This window comes from Haliotis rubra, unplaced genomic scaffold (genome assembly GCF_003918875.1).
Source record: "Haliotis rubra isolate DU_JTF1 unplaced genomic scaffold, ASM391887v1 Scf475, whole genome shotgun sequence".
In the NCBI taxonomy this organism is placed as follows: Eukaryota; Metazoa; Mollusca; class Gastropoda; order Lepetellida; family Haliotidae; genus Haliotis; species Haliotis rubra.
In genome coordinates, this window is record NW_025767163.1 from 442,936 (window position 1) to 463,775 (window position 20,840).

The 20,840-nt window shown below is 40.6% G+C and overlaps 1 protein-coding gene across 1 annotated transcript in view; it reads left to right on the forward strand.

Moving 5' to 3' along the window:
- The window catches only part of LOC124290811, a 50,117-nt gene that overhangs the window by 14,968 nt on the left and 14,309 nt on the right, over positions 1-20,840 (forward strand). The window contains exons 2-7 of the mRNA XM_046727637.1: positions 10,263-10,436; positions 11,191-11,358; positions 12,774-13,043; positions 15,116-15,355; positions 17,597-17,782; positions 18,460-18,642. Of these exons, the coding sequence (XP_046583593.1) occupies positions 10,263-10,436; positions 11,191-11,358; positions 12,774-13,043; positions 15,116-15,355; positions 17,597-17,782; positions 18,460-18,642 (1,221 nt within the window). The remainder of the gene's footprint in view (positions 1-10,262; positions 10,437-11,190; positions 11,359-12,773; positions 13,044-15,115; positions 15,356-17,596; positions 17,783-18,459; positions 18,643-20,840) is intronic.

Sequence of the window (20,840 nt, forward strand, 5' to 3'; positions counted from 1 at the left end):
GTGTCCCCAGCCGTGATATTGCTGGAATGTAGGTCCCGTAAGTAGGTCACGTCACTTCTCGAGACGTTAGTACTTCCGGTGACAAACAACGTTTCATACCTTTTCCAGTGGTCTCATGGTTGTCAGTTGACAGTAGGCCTAGGGAACCTTGCAGGAATAACACATTTCCGATCTAACCATCCCCAAATTACCCAACTATTACGACTGTCAACAGCTGTGACAGCCAAAGATGGTTGTACACTTGGTTTAGTAAAGTCATATTTGGCGGTCGCGCAATTTGAAACAACGAATGGTTCTTGGATATACGCTTGTCACCGTAAATCTGGTACCGGAAGTAAACTGGACTCAGTCTGGCATATCGCAAATTGGCGCGCGCAAAGGGAGTCGGTAACCAGCTTAATACCGGAAGAAGCGCCTCGCGAAACTCACAGGCCCTATTACTAAAAGCGGCGTAAAACCATACTCACTCACTCACTCACAACACAACACCCTCAAACTCACACAAATGAACATTTTCCGTTTCCCTTTACATTGTCAGCAGTTGGGCAAATCTGTTAGTATGCCGAGTCACATCGCACTCACCACGTGCCAGCTGTATGACCTTCGCACAATCAACCGGGTCCTGGGTTGCTGTGGATTCTGTTTGTGCAAGGTCATAAATATTTTCATCATGTGTACCTGATACCAGTCACTGGTCTGATTAAGGGTTAGGGGCGTTGGAGCCTAGTGGTTAAAGCGTTCGCCGGGTTCGATTCCCCACATGGGCACAATGTGTGAAGCCCATTTATGGTGTCCTTCGCCGTGATATTGCCAGAATATTGCTAAAATCGGCGTAAATCTAGAGTCCCTCACACACTCTGATTACGGGAAATAACCACGGCACAATACGCTGACCTTATGTTAAACTGTCATAAGGAAGAGCCCAACTTGCTCTTTCCCGTTTCAGTTGCATATAAATCATTGTTGCCTTATTTTCATTGCTGGAGAGCCAACTCGATGAAGTCACGAACAGGATGTAAATACTACAAACCCTTTATTTGTGCTGATACATATTAATCACATTTTACATTGAAATCTCCGTGTTAAGAAAGTAGTGATCTGTTGTGAAACTATCGTGATTTTCACACGAGGCATGATACATCCTCAAACTGCTGTAACTCTTAAAGTGTTGGGAGCGGTGGGGTAGCCGAGTGGTTAAAGCGTCCGCTCGTCACGCCGAAGGCCCGGGTTCGATTCCCCACATGGGTACAATGTGTGAAGCCCATTTCGGGTGTCCTCCGCCGTGATATTGCTGGAATATTGCTAAAAGCGGCGTAAAAATTAACTCACTCACTCACTTATAGTGTTGCACGAGCTATACCACCCGACAAACTTCAACCTCCACTGTGGATTTGACCGAACACTTACTAACGTTATCAAAACGGTACATAGCTGGCACAACTTGGCGCCCGTAAATAAATTACCGTCAAACTTCAGTGGATATTTTCTTTTGTCCGGTACTTTACACGCGACTTATTCCGGTGGTATACGAATACAATGGCAGACCTTCATTACCGCCGAGATGTACATGAAGCTGGAGATAACATAGATAAAGTAGGCTAACATCTAATGAAACCTTTACTTACTTGCCATGTTTACAATCTAAATCCTTCATTAAAAGGCGCTGAATAAACTCCACTCACTAACGCATGTGATAAAAGTACATTAGTAGATAGATAGGTAGAAGATATTTTATTCCAGTGTCACATGCTCTACAATAAAATCATTAATAAAAGTACATAAAATATATAAATATATACATAAAGTGAGCATCCGGCCATCAAGGCCTACGAGACACTAATTATTGTCATTAAAATACACATTATATGATGCATAAAATAAGAGGGAGTGAATGGGGTGATCTGTGGGGCGAGAGAACGCGACTAGGGTTTAATATTGTGTCTACGTCTAAACATTTGAGTTATAAGTGAAGTAAGCGGCTTGTATGATTCACTTGAGGACATTAGATAGATAAGCTGGGTAACTGGTCTGAGCTGGATGATTATTTTCAGCCAAAGTTCATAACTAAGTCTGAACATAACGGGCAAACGACGAGAAAATTAACCTCGTCTTCTACACTGTGAGTATTACGGCAGTGACAATTTCTCTCTTCTAAAAGCAACCTTGGAACGAGCAAACCTTCTTAATTCTACATGTAAGGGGAGGGTCCCACAATGCAATTTACAGATGACTGCGTTGATATCGATCCATGGTAGAACTTACATATGGCTCGGTACTGAGATTATGCCATTTGGCTGGCCTATATCGTTCCATAATTGAGTAAGCCATTCTCGATCATCAAATATTAATAAACAAGACTTTGCTATCTGAAATTCGGATTGGGAAATAGTTGAAAGACTAGACACTGGAAGATTCCATGCAGAGACTAACTTAAGAACTTTGTTATTCCACGAAGTTTTAAATTTAAAAGAATTTACATGGATAAGTCTAGTTTGGTCAACTACGTAGCTTACGCCAAAATCTTAGAATTTCAATCCATTGTTTAGTTAGCGAAGACGTCCATTTCCATCTCGCCCCGCACTGCTAAGTTTGGGGTTTTACTCCCTACCGATAAAGAGAAGCGTCAGGCGCGGTTAATTAAGTGAATACGTGTTATTATCTTATATCTATTATGTGACAGGGTGGTTAAAAATGGCCGTCCGTCATGCAACCAGCCAGGGTTCGATACCGTAAAATGTGTGAAGTCCATTGATGGGCTCTGCGCCATCTCGTCGACGCACGCACACGCAAACTAACTTAAGAAAGGCAGCACACTACATTATCAGTCTGCTCCTCTGAGATCGCTCTGTAAACAATATCGGGTTAGAATTGATATTCAGTAACCCATGCTTGTCGTAAGAGGCGACTAACGGGATCGGGTGGTCAGGCTCGCTGACTTGGTTGACACTTGTTATCGGTTCCCAATTGCGCAGATCGATGCTCATGCTATTGATCACTGGATTGTCTGGTCCAGACTCGATTATTTACAGACTGCCGCCATATAGCTGGAATATTGCTGAGTGCGGCGTAAAACTAAACTCACTCATTCACTGTAAACAATATATACTCATGCCAATAATGGTTGTCAGCCCCTTAAAGATTTTTTCAATTGGAGAGGGGGTGTGGGGTTGGGGTGTGAGGTGTGTGGGTGGTTGGGGTGCACCTGCTAATGGACGTAGTGGTAACTGACGTCACTTCGTGCTGATATTCCTCATTATTGGGTGGGTCACCTGGGTGTTTTCCTTTTCCTCATTGGCTCCACACTAGGATGGGAATAAATATTTATTGACTTCACATAACTTGTGTCATAGTTTTCGTATCAGGCTGCCGTAATTGGCATGTTAATAATTGAGACGTTATTATAAGAAACCTTTGACTGAAGAACGGCTTCGTGTCAGGCTGCCGTAATTGTCATGTTAATAATTGAGACGTTATTATAAGAAACCCATGACTGAAGAAAGGTTTTGTGAGAGTAAGAGTGCAAATGTGAAAATGTAAGTGTTTCTGTGTACAATTCGGTCACCATTTTCCCCAGTGAACCTTTTCACAGAAGTTACATCCTGATTCGTAAGCTTTGCTGGAAACTCCTCCACTGGGAGTCACTTTGCATGGTCGCGTAAATGCCTCTACAGTTATTAAAGTTTTGCGGACTCAGACAACAATCTTTGAATTTGCTGAATGATTTGCTTTGAGCAGATTTAGAGACTGTTATCTCCGTGCACGTTCCACCAGGAAGAAGCCAGAGCAGAGAAGAGTACGTTTCCACATACGCCTTCAGCTGATTTTGAAATTACAAAAGGGGTTGATTGTGATGTGTTCACCATCAACAACTTCTACAACCAGAAATCCTGGCCTGTGGTCAGAATTGCGTACGGGTTCTTCATCCGAAGATTAGCAGTACCTGTATCAACATGCCTTCTCTTAGTACTTGAATACATAATTGTTGGGTGGCAATGATGAAAGAAAATAGTTTCGTCAGCCATGCTCCCACCCACCATGAAGTGTCAACAGGGACGATGTTTTAGTGGAAGCCAACTACAGACACTAGGGCTCCAGCAAAATGGACACAGTTCGATACAGGTAAACAGGTAAGTCAGGCTGGCTCCACCCTAGACAGATACCCGGAAGTCAAAATTGCCAGAATTGCCTTTTGACATAGGACTTTAGTCAGGCTGGCTAACCCTAACAGATACCCGGAAGTCAAAATTGCCAGAATATTTTGACATAGGACTTTAGAAGATAAATGCTCATGGTCGAAGAAAATGCTATGACATTGTTTGGAGCTTCAAGCTGACCATGACAGGACTCGGAACTCGTGGATATTAACTAATAATCTATTTTCCCCAATTATTGGGAAATTCAATTATTCCCAATTGACAGCTGTAAATTGCGAAGTTTACAACAATGTCGTTTATGACGCCCACGTTTTGTGTAACTGCAGAGGGTGTGAAATGACTAAACTATCAACTCTCACGGATGGCATTGCATCACACGGAATGGTGAACATAGAGAACGGGATACGATACATTAATGAACCTTAAATATTTATAAATTCATTTTTTTGCATCTCATTTGGAGGCATGAACTTTTCAGAACACCTTTATCACGTTTCGATAGCAACCTATAGAGCCGTAACTGATTAGTTATGTCAGCTTTTGGCTAGATTTTATTTTCGGGAGATTATGAGGGTCGTAAAAGGAAAATAGATTCAGAGAGCCGGATGGGCGACGTGGTTGATGGTGTGTCACCGTACCCGACTTCGTGGATACTTGTCCGTCATTCCAGTCACTCAATTGTCTGGTCCAAATCACATTGTTCTAATTTGGCCGGGTGCGACGGATTTTTCATACTTATTTATCAACTGACACTTAGTTTATTGGATCCATGCACAAGCTTGATTGCCGTCTGATGTTAATGCAGTAGCGATGCCGCAATTTCTGACAGCGAGTATATATGTTTGACAATGAACAACCTGGGTCAAACTGAAATATACACGTTTCAAAAAGTATATAGAATTGCCCATAATTAAAGGCGATACACTTCAGTAATGATACTCAAAGCCTATTACAGACATACCTGTTTTCGGATCTAATAGTCCCTTTAGAGTGATGTTTTAGTTTTACGCCGCTTTTAGCAATATTCCAGCAATATCACTTCGGGGGATACCAGTAATGGGCTTCATACATTGTACCATGAGGGGGAATCGAACCGGGGTCTTCGGTGTAAAGAGCGAACGTTTTGACCACTAGACAGTGTTTTATTGCTATGTAATTTAGTGAGTGAGTGAGTTAATATTTAATGTCACATCGGCAATATTTCAGCCATATCGTGACGAGAACATTTGATATTTAAATGAAATATATGTATATTACAAAAAAAAACCCATACAGTATAAAAATGGGCTATAATTCGCCAATAACTGAAAGTAGATCACCATACCAGGGACGCTATGTAATTTAGGAACAAACAATTAATACACATTTATGATACATACCAGTTTATATCAAGTAGTTTTACATGAGATGAGAAGAAATCTTTCAGATTTAGTGCTTGGGAATGTGAATACCTTCAACTGGTATGTCCACACAGTCAGCCAAAGTATGATGGTAACCATTCATCAAAGGGACATCATTTGGATGGCTTTTCTTGTAGATTTTTGTAAGAAAACCGTCTGTGGCCAATACGTCAACGTCGTGAAATAACCTCATAATGTCATGATTGACAACTCATGAAGAAACTGACAGATTGTGATTCTGCTAAAAGAAGTACATATTCATGACATAGTCAGATACAATCAGCTCTGCTTTCAGCAGTGATTTTTTATGGATATGGAAAGGTTTTGGTCGCTTCTGATCAAATCAATGAAGTTAATTGATTCCTTCCTGGACATTCAACCGTTTTGCATAGAACCCGGGTAGGACTTTGATAGTGGATTGAAATCGCTGTACGAGGTAAGTAGTGGAAATAATAGTTTGCCAAGAGCTGCTTTAACTGCAGCATCGTCCTTTGCGTTTACTGCCATGCTTTCATAACATGGTAGCCAGCCAAAGTAGGTGTTACTTTGACCAGTATTGAGATCGTTATCGTTTATTCTCCAGTAGGAGGTTGTAAAGGTCTAAAATGTCAATGATTATTGGATGACTCAAGGAGGCACTATTGTGTGCGTAAGTGAATCTGAAATGAGGATGAAATGTTTTACAACGGTTATTGAACTTTTGTTCTATTCTTGGGCAGGGCTTGGATCAAAGCTGTGACGAAATATTGAATGGGGACTTTTGTCTCTGAGTTCTTATTGCAGACAAATGGCTTGATCGCCATGACTGAAGTTATCTATGACGAAATATCCCCACGTCCCTTGCAGTGTTAATGTTGGACCTATATTTTAATATTGGCAGTTCTCTTTTATAATGCCGTTTTAAGATATTTTTACCTAAATATCTGTGATGTAAATCTAGTACTTTTACTGTTCTTCAACAACAGGTATTAATTACTATTGTTATTGACTGCATCAATTAATTGGCTTCACGATATGGCTGAAATATTGCCGATATGACGACAAGTATGAACTCACTCACTGTTACATCAACAAGACTATTAAATTGATAACTTGATATGGAGCTTTTTATAAACCTAAAACGGAGAAGTCCCTAGTATGGTGATCTACCTTCAGTTGTTGGCAATCTATAGCCCATTTTACATTGTATTGCCCAGAAATAATTTTCTACTTTTAAAGATATATGCTAGCTAGTTTTAACTCAATCTGTGATAATCTAGTGGTTTTACTGTCCTTCGTTGACAGAGTTTTATATATTATATGTATGTATTATAAATTTAGAACTAGTTTTAGTCACGATATGGCTGAAATATTGCCGATGTGACTTTAAATCTTAACTCACTCACTCACTAAAACGGAGAAAGCCTTTCTATGCTATTGCTGTTGCCTATACGACTAACTGTTACATACATGTAAACAGGAATCAACTCATTGTGTTCAATCACCAGCGGATTTAGAGCCCTTGAGAAAAAAAGAAAAAGGAAAAGAAAAACACACATAACTCACATATCATAAATCAAACAAATCTACATCCGCAGAGGACAAAATGAAATACTTCAAAGCCAGAGAATAACTTGTGTCGATTCTAGGGCTATCACGCATAAGGGGCGCAACTCTAATCAATGTTCTAGTGTGGACAGAACAATTCCGGATAGGTGCGCAGCAAAAGACGGCAATATCGATCAAGCGTTCAGGTTTATTTTGTCTGTAGCTTGTCATTTCTGGTCTGTAATCGATTATTTACAAGCGATATAATAGTATGAATGCAGCGTTGTTCTGATTGCACAGTTTGAGATGCATTGATCTCTAAGACTTACAAATCCTTTTACAAATCCTTTTCAGTGGATTCTAAAGTTTCAGTATATTACATCCTGATAACGATTTCTTTCAATATAGATATTCTACATCGAAGCAATGAACGCCGTTCGAGAATCATTTGAAAAAACTAGTGTATCATGGCATGACGAGTTCTTTTGTGACCATTTCATTGATGTATGACACGACAACGTTCTTATGCTGGTATTTTCAAGGGGAGATGTATTGTCATAACCGGATATTGCAGTGTCATTTAGTAAAGTTTTAAGTTAAAAATTATACGACTTGAAATGGAAGCACAAAGATCGATAAACATTAGGAGCATTGAGCCCTGAGCCTTTGTCTAGCGCTGGTGATAAGGTTTAGTTTGCGAGTAATGCTATGTTAAATATAATTACCAAATACATTTAGCAACCAATGTTAATTTACTAATGGGTCACACTATTTATTTGCTTGTAACTTGCCAATAGTAAATGTGATAAGGTATGCTCATGGAAAGTAATATTTTGGCACAGATTGGGTTCGTAATAAATTAAATATGTAAAACAAATGAAATTGTAATGATGGGCGAATCGAATCAGCAAACGAAATGTGTACATGTCGCAAGACATAAACGAGGGCCTCAGCACGACGAGGGTGACGAAACCTAGTCTCATGCGTTTCACCTTTTTGGAACACATATTCTGACATTCAATCGTACATCTTCTCGCATCATCCTGTATTTCTAAAAAAGTTTTATATTAATTTTAGAACATTACAACACTCTATGTCTATCTACTGGCCAATGTGACACTACCTCTTGTGGTTACCGAGTCATGTTGTAATGTTGGCATATCAGGTGACTCAAACGCTGATGATGCAGGTGAAACAGCCATAGCCAAACCGCCATTATCACCAGGGGCGGATCCAGGGGATGGGGGTAGGGTTTCAATGGGTTCGAACCCCCCTCTTTTGAAAACAATTAAAGACCATATTGCAGTTAATGTTTTGCCTTGGGGGAGCCAGGGGGGGTCTAACACCCCCAAAAACAAAATAATAAAATTAAAAAAAAAAAAATAAATAAAATAAAAAACATATATAAATACATGTAAATATAAATATTCCTGGATCCGCCTATATGATGACTGCTTATCCCGGATTATGATTTCAAACCCAACACGAAGAGTTGGGGTCTCATGCGGACAATGTGGAGCATGCAGGATGGAATCAAGAAAATTCACGACTATCTACAAAACATAAAGATCAACAACAACTCATAAAGATCAACAACATAACATACCCAGCTGTGGACTAAGTGTAGCTGTTGTCGCTAAAGGTTCAGCATCATGTATATTTTGCTTTATGTAAGGGTTTAATATTATCAAGCAGTAAATATGCACGATCTGTGAACCCCTGTGAAATGGAATCACATTTTAAAACTAAAATATTCAGTTCGTATAACATTTAAGTTTGAAACCAAAATATAACCAAGAAATGTGCATTAACTAACATTTCTCAAATGAACTAAGTTCACAAATCAATTCAAATGAGTACAAAAGTATCACTATAGCAGTATAAAATAGTTTCAAATTCAGAGGTAATATAACACAAGAGCAGTGATTATTCATTAATCCAGCTTAGAAGACAGGGCTAGGTAGGAAGGGTTCAAAGCGTACAGAGTGAACAGAGTTGAAGTATTGTAAAATTATTGTCCTCCTGTGGGGGGGTACGTAAGTCCCAAAACATTCAAGGTAAATTTATACTTACCAGTTTTTCAAACATAGCATTTTCGTAATTTTAAATTATGGCTAAATTTGACTACAATCGCTAATGGAATGTGTAAATCCTGCTAGGGTCCGTGTAGGTAGTAAAGGCACTATCCCCATTGTCCCTAGCATGGTGATCTACCTTCAGTTGCTGGCGATCTATAGCCCATATTTACGTTGTATTGTCCAAAATAGTTTTCTACTTTTAAAGATATATGCTAGCTAGTTTCAACTCATTTTGTGATAATCTAGTAATTTTACTGTCCTTTGTTGACAGGGTTTTATATATTATATGTCTGTATTATGATTTTAGAACTAGTTTTAGTCACGATATGGCTGAAATATTGCCAAAGTGACTTTAAATCTTAACTCACTCACTCACTCATGCCCAATCCTTGAGTATAGAGTGATCTTGTGGCTTGAGGGCAGTGTGAGATAAGAGACAATAGCTAGCTCCCCTTATATACCTCTCTCAGAGCAGATAATTATGGAATAAAGTCTTTGTAGCCCTTTCCGGATCATTCTATAAAATTCTGTGGGTAAGAACACAGTGGAAGCCTCTTGAACCCTGTCTAAATATAGCACATGACTGTCCATTATTGAATCTACAAGCAAAGCTTGAAATACTGTTGCACAAGGTATAACATTGCCTCATAACAATATAATTCCTTTAATTGTTGTTTGCGTTTATCGCCCGTGTTTTAATTTGTAAAATACAATTGTTATCGCCGTGTTTTAAGTAGTAATCTTGCAATGATAAAATGTGTTCATGTATATTACAAAACGCTTTTGAGTGTGAAATTTTGTATATACTATTTTAATGTCCCTTGTTTATGTGTGAACTTGGTCCCACTATTATATAGCTCACTCAACCAATTCATTTCTTGGAACTAACCGTGACATTTCTCATTGGCAATTTGATTGTTCACGGAGCCATTGCTCTCGCAAATTGCATAAACCCAGGCTGTCCCTGTCTGAGGTAATTTGTTCAACTTATCCTAACAATAAAAAACCAGGTATTTTTTAATTAGAACTGTGAGTGAACATTTTTTTTAAAAACGTTATTTTTGTGGAAGTTAGTTTCAGGTGTTCCACCGTTATTATTTCAGACCTACCAATCAACGACTGTGGTGAGCCTCCGCCGAGTGCCAATACTTACAGGACATTCCCTGACAACAACACTGTGGAATATCGGTGTATAGACACCTACCTTCTATCATCAGGCGACCTTGTCCGGAACTGTGTCAATGGAAAGTACACCGGGGTCACACCCCTGTGCATCTGTAGGTTCTCCTCTGGTCTCTTTTGTTTAGATCGAAGTAATTTTACAAATTCATTTTATACAACGTAACTAGGTCTTTGGCGATTTCATAAAAAACCATCAAATGCATCCCCACGGAAAGCGCATGTATATGCCCCCTACACACATCAGAGATATGGACAAAAGCTTTTGATACTTGTGAGACCTTTAAAATACGATATATTTATTGACGTGTGCTCAATTGTCCGGTTTTCGATCATGTCACCGTATTTCTGTGATGGACCTTTACATATTACATAGTACGGGGTGTGGATACTAAACCGGGGCCTGGTTTATCGATTTCTGACCCGCTGTGGGGGGCCTATGCTTTGGACAGTACATAGACCATCCCCTAACGTAATGTTAGGCTGTAAACCATAGAATGGATTCTACAACCAATACCCGTCACTAAACAGGATCATACACAAATGCAGCAGCTTAAATCAAACATTACCCCAGGGTGAGACACAAACCAGTGATATATCATTACTGTTTATTGTCAAAAGACAAACACCAAAACGAGAGAAAGATGGCGGCCTGAAACTGCGCAAGTGTTAATGGACGGACAACTAATTACATCTAAATATGCCTCTGTTGGCATTAAACTAAATCCGTGAAACTGAACCTAAAGCAAAACATTAAAATAAGAAGCAATGCCACAATTAAACAAAAGATATGAAAATCTAACTTTTGGCTTATAACTATTCGTACAATAACCGAAAACATTCATTATTCAGTGAACTGCGGCCCTCCGTTGAATAGCACTTACGCCAGTTTTGACATCACGGGAACTTACGAAGGCGACAACGTGACGTACAATTGTGTCCAGGGTTCGTTTGGATCCTCCACAGTCACCGAGTGCAGCGCTACCAGAGGATACTGGGAAGAAGGGAGCAGCTGCGCTGGTATGTATTACAGAATTCACTACATCACGCAGACTTCTACATCGGATGCATTGAGACAGTTGATAAGGGTTAATCCAGTGACTGAACCTAAAGATAAGCTGTGGTGAATATCTCCAGAAAGGTCACAACAATAAATGAGTATACTGTTCAGATATGGCAATGTGGTAATCAATTGCTGTCAAGAATGCCCTTCACCGATGGTAACTGATGAGTTATCGAGATAAACCTACTATCTTCAATCTTCAAGATTCTTTGCGTCAATACTTCCAACTGAGCTTCAGGAACTATATTAGTGTTGCACAGTCTCATTTGATAAATGCCTTACAGAAAAATATGATAATCCCACTCCAGTCTGTAACCACCTGAAGTTCCAAGAAGACGTTTTTCGGGATATTATTATACTTGCAGAGTTAGGAATGTCACTAACAAATAGTCAGTTACACAACATTGTCGGTTGCATAAATCAATCAGTACTATAATATAATGGAAAAAATAAGTTAAGGATATTTGTATTTTTATGATTGATATTTTATCAGTGTGTCAATGAATAAATAGATCATTATTCATAATTTCAAAATTTACATATATCCCTAACTATTTTTGTCCAGTATAAATCTTTATTCTTAAGTCATACTGATGATTTTGAAAATCTTACCGGAAGTCTGGAAGTGAACCTCTTCCTGTCTCATGTCATTTCCAATCAATGCAATTCAACGAACTGTAGGACATGAATATTGTTACATATTAATATGCATCTATTTCTTTGTGGACCATTTGTTATTACGGGGTTCCACAAGAAAATTCACGGTTAACCAGAGAAAACCAAAACATGCCCAACAAAACCAAAATATGATGTAACATATGTTATATTTGCGATTACGTTTTCTCAATGCAGATGGAGCCATTGCGTCTTTCACTGAAATGAACGTCTGATGTTACGTAGTCAAGATCATATAGTTTGTGTACCCCACAAGCATAAATAAGCACTGCTCCCATGACTGGAGCTTCGTGTGTAAATGCGTTAGGCCTTTTAGAAAGTAGCGATTAAACCTGTAAGATGTAAGTGATATTTTTGTGGAAGGCGCGGTGGCTGACTGGAATAGCTCGCTGACTTTTTGTACTGACGACTAATTGCCTCTCTCTGCTCTGAGAGTGTGGTCCATTCCCGGATTTGACTTCCGCTACCCCTTAAAATACCAGAATATGTTCTTTAGTGGGAAAGTGTGATTGACGTATGTTACATTTGTCCCCAATCTAAAATGCAATGTATTCCCCAATAATATTTGTGATTTGACATGCTGGATATTCGACAGAGAATGTAAAAGGTAACAGATGATCAGCCGGCTCGTACACAGAATATCACAAGGCCATTGGAGCTATGTTTTCCTTAACCAATCAACCATTTCTCTATCAAGCCAGTCTAGATGCTGCATCGTTCACTGCGAAACAGACGACTACCGCGACTGCAGACGACATCCTCAGGAACATAACGTCATCCGTCTCAATACCAGCCAGCGCCACATTTATAGCTCCTAACGCCGTGGACCCAACAAAGCAGGGATTGAGTCTTCTCACCGGCGGCTGCAGCAGTACCAAATATGAGGAACGTCCTCGAATGAGCATCTACCTCGGTGACTACTACACCATATATCAAGTAGCTGTGACCCTACCGAATGATGACTTTGGTGAGGCAATAGTCACGTACACTGAGTAATTTAGACACCATGTTCTTTAGTACTGACTTGTTCCTTAGTACTTCCGTCCGTCCGTCTGTCAGTCTGTTTGCTTCTTAATGGGGATTACTTTTTTTTATCAAATAATGTTTGACTTCGCGAGAACACATTCTATATTCCGATTCTGGTGGTCATCTGACGAGTTCGACAATTGGTGTCTTGTGCTTACTTCATGCTGTTCAAGGTAGTTGAAATATATAGATTGAAATTTGGAAAAGGCTTCTCAAAAACACCTTTAAGTAAGAGAACTGAATGTTTACACACCGATCTTACGGGTAGCGATCTGAAATGGGTTCGAAAATTGGATCTCCACTTGTTGAATGTGCCTTATTTCATGATTTTAATAAGGCAGGAATTTAAACATAATGCCTACTGTGTGATATTGGGACAGAAGGCTTGAACTTACATGAGTGAAAGTTTGAATGCTTATCTGAGATGCTACTCAAGACTAAGTTCGAAAATTGCTGCAATAAATTATTTTTTACACAGAACTTGCTTGTGCCTGCAATGGGCACAGGTTTTCTCAGAAACTATTAAAATGTCATAAACGAAACTTTGTAAGCTTACCTGAGAGATACTACTCAAAACTGAGTTCAAAAATTATAGTGCCATAATTAGTTTCCAGAGTTACTTCCCTTGTTTCATGTTTTTAGGTTCTTTTCGGATTTTTAGTATTATATGAGTGAATATAAAGTTATTTCTTACTACAACCTAATCATAATTTTAAAATGACTATCCTTATTAAGATTTTGTCCATTTTGGCACATCACTACAGTAGATGTGTATGCATATATATGCTTATATGTGCACTAATCAGGATCAGGCTAGCTATTCTCGAAACGTTCGTAGCCCCACGAACTTCTTAAGCCCATTCTTAACACGTTGGCTACGATCAAAGTAAGAATTCTTAGGGCTCCGAACGTTTTGAGAATAAGGGCCCAGGGCCTCGTTCCTTAAAGCGATCGTAGTGCTACGACTGTCGTAAGTCTATGTTAAAGTATGGGAGTTACGATCACCTTAGCTCTACGACTGTCGTAAGTCTATGTTAAAGTATGGGAGTTACGATCATCTTAGTGCTACGACTGTCGTAAGTCTATGTTAAAGTATGGGAGTTACGATCACCTAAGTGCTACGACTGTCGTAAGTCTATGTTAAAGTATGGGAGTTACGATCACCTTAGCGCTACGACTGTCGTAAGTCTATGTTAAAGTATGGGAGTTACGATCGTCTTAAGGTTACGATTGCTTTAGGGAACGGGGCCCTGTACAAGTGTTGTTTATATTGGCAATGTGAGTTATTGCATCAATAAGAGGGATATGTTTTATGAGTAAAACACATTATGGTTCCATAATGACACGAACAGGGATGTTGATCTTATATTTACAAATGCTCCTATGGTGGTTAGAATTGGTCCCAGGCATCCAATGCTTGTCGCAAATGACGCCCTTATTAATCATCTCTCAAGACTCTGTGACTTGGTAGATACCCATATTTGGACGTTTTTCTCTCGACTACAATTTGTATTACGTTTTCCACTAATGCTATAGACCCGTGAAGATTCGGGTTAGAATTGGTCTTCAGTAACTCATGCTTGTCGTAAGAGGCGCCTAAACGGGATCAGGTGGTCAGGCTCGCTGACTTGGTTGACACATGTGATTGTATCCCACTTGCATGGTGCTTTTGCTGTTGATCGCTGGATTGTCTGGTCCAGACCCGATTATTTACAATCCGCCGCCTTATAGCTGGAATATTGCTGAATGCGGCGTAAAACAACAAACAAACTAACCAACCAACCAATAATGCTATGATTAATAAGAAACACGTACAGAATGCATTCAACGTTTCAACATGATGTTTTTATTCATGTATGCGCTTAAACATAAAACTGCAAATCATGGAGCATCCAGGCCCAGTTAAAGCTTGTTTTTAAAGGTCAATCGAATACGCCCTATATTGTTTTACATCCAAACATGCAAAGTTTTACATCCTACTGTGTAACATTACGTTTGATGCTGATATTTCAGTCTCTTCCATACCAAATCTGAGAGTGTCGAGTTCCAGCAATAGCTTCTTTGAAAAGTACACCTCGACCTGTTTGAGTCACAGAGACTCCATACCCGCAGGGTCAAGGTTCTTGGCAAACTGTTCACGATCACGGTACCCATATGGTGGAAGGTATATTCATCTTGAAGTAGACTTTGGAGACGAACATGGCATGTTACAGATCTGCAAGGTTGAAGTGTATGCCCATCCACGTACATTAGGTATGTTGTTCTATTACTACCAACGCCTCAGAAGAATTTGTTGTGGTTTAGATAAAGTGTCGTGTCCTGGAGACAGGATCATATGATTTTGGGTTCTAATTCTGGATGCTCACTTAAGGCTGTGCTTGATTTGTCAGTACTAAACCCGCGATTGCAAGTGACACAATTAGTTTTGTGCACCTCTGATGGTGTCAGCTGATATTCTGTGCGATCTTATCGTATTTTAAAACATATAAAATTATATCTTAATGTACAATACGCTTTTCGCATCATTTCATGCATCTGTTGATATTAAGTCATGGGCTAAAGAAAGTATAGGACTGGAAAAAAATATTTTCACTGTCATTGACCTGGTTATGAGAATTAGACATGCTGGCAATGTTGGCCCCACTACTGGGAAGGGAAATACACCGCCAAAACGCAACACGTTCGAACGGTGAGAGTGATGACGTCACAAATGTGGAAAGCATGTCCCATGCCAAACGTGCAAAGTTTCGGTATAAATGCGATGCATCGGTCCCGTCATATCACAGCTGCTGAAAACACATGAAAAGTATGCCACGACTGACGCCAGAACAGAGAGAGAGGGCCATAGGGATGTCCGACATGGGAGCGACAAACGTCAGAATTGCAAGAAGATTTGGTTGTACGCCACTGACGATAGCAAGACTCCTCCAACGATTCAGACAGACAGGTCGAACACAGGACTGGCCGAGGAGTGTACGTCCACGTGTAACCAGCGCACGTGAAAATCACCATATACGCCTGATACACCTCCGAAATCGATTTGTTACGGCAACGTCAACGGCCGAAACAGCGTTGGGACGTCGCATCAGTCGAAGGACTGTCCTCAGACGCTTGAGAGCAGGTGGGATACGTTGCTATCGACCATTCCGTGGAATGAGACTAACACAACAACATCGACTTGAAAGACTGCAGTGGGCAAGACGAGTATAGCGCTGGCAAGTGCGTGACTGCGCAGGGTCCTCTTCACTGATGAAAGTCGGTTTTGTCTGCACAGAAATGACGGCCGACAGAGAATTTACAGGCGATGGCGTGAACGTTTTGCAGCAGCATGCATTCAAGAAGTCCATGCCTATGGTGGAGGTGGTGTGATGGTATGGGGTGGCATTATTGGCGACCAAACGACACCCTTGGTCGTTATGCAGGGGAATCTCAAAGCTAACGAGTACCGAAATAAATCTTGCAGCCTGTTGTCTTACCTTTCTTGAACAATCAACCAGCAACTCACCATAAAGCAATAGCGACGAGAAACTTTCTTAATCAGAATAACGTTAATGTTCTACCCTGGCCTTCTCGATCACCAGATATGAATCCGATCGAGCATTTGTGGGATCATTAGGGAAGACAAATTTGTGGTCGTCATCACCCTCCACAGACAAGACAAGAGTTGGAAGTGGCACCGAGGGACGAATGGCAGCGACTGCCAAATGACGTCATCCGACGTTTGACGTCATCGATGCGACGACATGCACGAGCGTGCATCGAGGCTGCTGGCGGACACACACGCTACTGACGTTGTTATCGTTCTGGAACAAACTTTTCTGTCTTTTGTGTGCGCAATTTGTCAAAGGAATATCATTGTAACTTTGGTATTTACTCCCTGACTGTTTGAATGTCAATGTCACCTTTCAGTTCTTTCAACCAGGTAATGATTTGTACACACAGCAAAGTGCAAATGAATTTGCTACAAATTACATCTATTACATAATTCAAATCTTGTGTTGTTTCTGTTTTACTGATCTTCAAAATGACCTATACTTTCTTTTGCCCATGAGTTTACATCTCTCAGTCGACAATACCTTCCTCGCTTTATGTCATATAGTGTATATGCTGACACCGTTATCAAACAATTGATGTAATTGTCACGTCAATATGAGGACGGGTAACTTCGGATAACGAATAATATCTTTGAGTGGCATTTAGAAGCTTGTATGATGGTTAATAAATGTTGAAGAAATCAAATTTTCCTCTTTTTCTCGCCATACATCCAGCTGAACCTGGGTCCTTATTCTTGAAACGTTCGAAGCCCTACGAACTTCTTAAGCCCATTCGTAACACATTGGCTACGATCAAAAGAATAGTCTTAGGGCTACGAACGTTTCGAGAATAAGGGTCCCGGATCAGCTGATTGACGGCAGACGATGCATGGGATGCACGTAGCACTTGAAAACACAACCGCAAAGAAATATTTAACATTTAGCCCGTCTCACATTTCAGTTGATTGTGGTCAGCCACCTGAACGCCCGTTCGCCGTGGTAACCAGCCCGCCGTCAAATACGTACTACCAAAATAATAAGCATGAGGTGACATACGAATGCATAGATGGTTACACGGTCAAGTATGGTCACGGGAGAGGCTATTGTTCAATATATGGCACTTGGTCAGTGTCTTTTTCTTGTACAGGTAATTGAAAGTCAGTACTGTCTGTCAGTCACGTTTGAAATTCTATGATATGCTCACATTTTCGATATGAACCCATTTTCAATGTGCCTAAAGGTTGTCAGCGATCGTAGTGAAATTCTATCATATGCTCACATTTTTTGTACCCATTCCTCCAGATGTTATAGTGGTTCTCCAGATGTTATAGGGATTATGCAATGAAATAGTTCTAATGGTTATGGATTTCTTTTGCTTTTTAACAAATGAAGATGACTCAGAATCTTGGTCAAACATCACCCAGGTGCTGTGACCTGGTTCCTTCTTTGATTAATGGTATCCTGGTACTATTGGCATCCTGACGACGTAATATTAATCTCCTGGTTGTTAGGCTTAGACTCAATTATCAACAGGTCACGCCACATAAACAGTAATATTGCTGAGCTTACACGCACACATTCGTGATGTTTTTGCACCTGCACAATGCAACGGTATCGATATGTGGATTTAATGATAAACTCAATTTAGATGTAAATCACTCGTTTCTTCGCTTATAGACACATCAATGATTATTTTGTCAATGTTCATTCATTGTCGAGCTGTCGAGCGTGGTCCTGTGAGATATTGTTCCACCCTTTTAGCCGGACGGAATGTGTTTTGGTTCACATTTGAGAGGATATCAACGTTTTTCGTTACCTTTATAGCCGAAGAGAACCGCGCGCATAACAAATCTGTCTCTCTGTCTGACAACGGCGCCAAAGACGTCTCCCCGTTGACAGACGGCAACATGACTTCCTGTTCCAGCATACAGGATGTTAAAGGGGCTACGTTTGTCATTGATCTGGGCAAAGATACGGAGGTGACAGATGTCTCCATCACAACTATTGGTGAGCAAACATACTGACTTGGAGAAGATTGTCATCATGGTGCATTACACTTCACCTGCAAGTTGCAGTTTGGGATATGAAGCGGGATTAAAATTTGATGTACTTTTGGTAATATCAGGGATACTCTACGACAGGGATAGGTCACTCGCTTGCTTTCTTTACCATTTGTACTAATTAGCGTGTGCCTCGTCATGCTCCAACGCACAGAGTGACTTGGTTCGTTCCCAGCGCAACTTCGGCTGCGTTTACCAGTACTTCAACCAGTGTATTGTATCAGTCGGAAGTAGAAAAACATTTGTTAACATCAGCTGTCCTTTTTAAAAAAAAATCTACTTTGAGACATTTTTTTACATTAGTAACTAATTCAGATATCTTATTGCATGTGTGGAATTGCATGGGCATTAACAGAATGTTAACTGCCACTGTCACAGACCCCTCAAAAACAGAAAGTTTAGAACTATCACAAATCGTTGTAAACACCTTTCCAGTTTTATCAAATACTAGGCACCCATGAAGGGCCACCTCCTCGTGGTGGGTGCTGGGTAACGCTAAGCGCCCTTCAAACCCCCGTTGTGGACCCGGGGGGACATTAGGTCCACCAACCTGTTTGCCGTGGGTTGCGCCCCTGTGTCGGTGGAGGACGGGATTCTGGTGGTTGAGGGCAAGGGCTCCAGGAACAGTGTTCCTTTGCCCAATACACCACTTCGACCCTTATTTCACCTAGACGGGTGGTAGAATGGGCCCGGTTCTACCAATCGGCTGGTCACGCCGAGCCCTGTGCATGGTTCATCTTTTTGCACAAACTTTATTATTTTGGTCTTGGCTATTTTGCATTATTATGTACAAATTATTAATAGATTAATATGCCTAGAGTCCTATGCCAGAAGGCGGTGGCTCATGGGCCAATCTGGCAATATAAACCGCTGAATTCTGTGTTTCTCCAGAATGATGTCATGGGCGAACCAGCCGGACATTTTTTCTTTCAGATTCTACAGCTATTTATGTTTTTATTTGCTGGAGTATAACATCCCTGTAGCCCTGGTGGAACAGCCTGGCTTCCGCTGTAACACCGTCCTTGTTGACACTCCATGGCGGGTGGGGAGCAGGGATGTTGAACACTTTTCCTACACCATGGCTTTTTCCATTCAATCTGGTTCATCAAAACACAAACGTAGACATGTAGTATCTACATCATCAGATGAAGGATCTCCTGATTCAGTTGACTCTTGGCCAAGATTCATTGTGCTTTCATCTATAGATGACAATCCTTTGAAACTGAACCCATTCGCTATTTCCAAGGGCATTCAAGGTGTCTGTGGGGAGGTGAAGGGCGTGACACGTCTCCGAACGGATCATTGTTAGTGGAATGTCTGCGGAAGCAACAATCGGATAATCTGTTACTATTAAACCAGTTCGTCAATACACCCGTTGTTGTCTCGGTACATAGAACTTTAAACTCTTGCCGAGGTATAGTCAGAGACAGGGCTCATTGTCTTTCTGATATGAGTGAGGAGGACATTGCAGCTGAGCTGAAAATCAAGGGGTGATCGCTGTAAAGCGATTTACCAAGAAGAGAGATGATGGCAGTATTACTAAACTTTACTACTTATCTGTTTACATTTGCACTTTCGACTCTTCCGAAGTGTATAAAGCCGGATACTTTAACATTGGGGTGGAGGTATATGTACCAACTCCACTCCGATGTTTTAAATGTCAAAAGTTTGGCCATGGGTCCAAGTTCTGCCGGAACAACACGGTCTGTTCCCGCTGTGGAGGCGCTCATGAGTCTTCTGAATGCACCTTCAATAACATCAAATGTGCGAACTGCGACGGAGACCACCTGGCCTCATCAAAATCCTGCCCATTATATGATCGTGAAACAAGAATTCAAAAATCAAACACACGAACAATATTTCCTATGTTGAAGCGGAAAAGCTTGTTCCTCTCTCAACTGCTTCCAACTATATTGTGCACTCAGATGCAGTGTCCTCTCGTACCACTGCCTCCAGACCTTCCCTGACTTCAACAGCCTGTCAAACATCCCTATCTTGGGTTCATGAAAAAATCATTATCGATGATCAGATCACTCCATCTCCGTCAAATATATCTTCTTCAGTTTCCCAGACAGAACGTGTAGCATCACAACTTTCAATGGATCATTCATCTAAACCAGTATCTGTGCCGGAATCAACACCTGC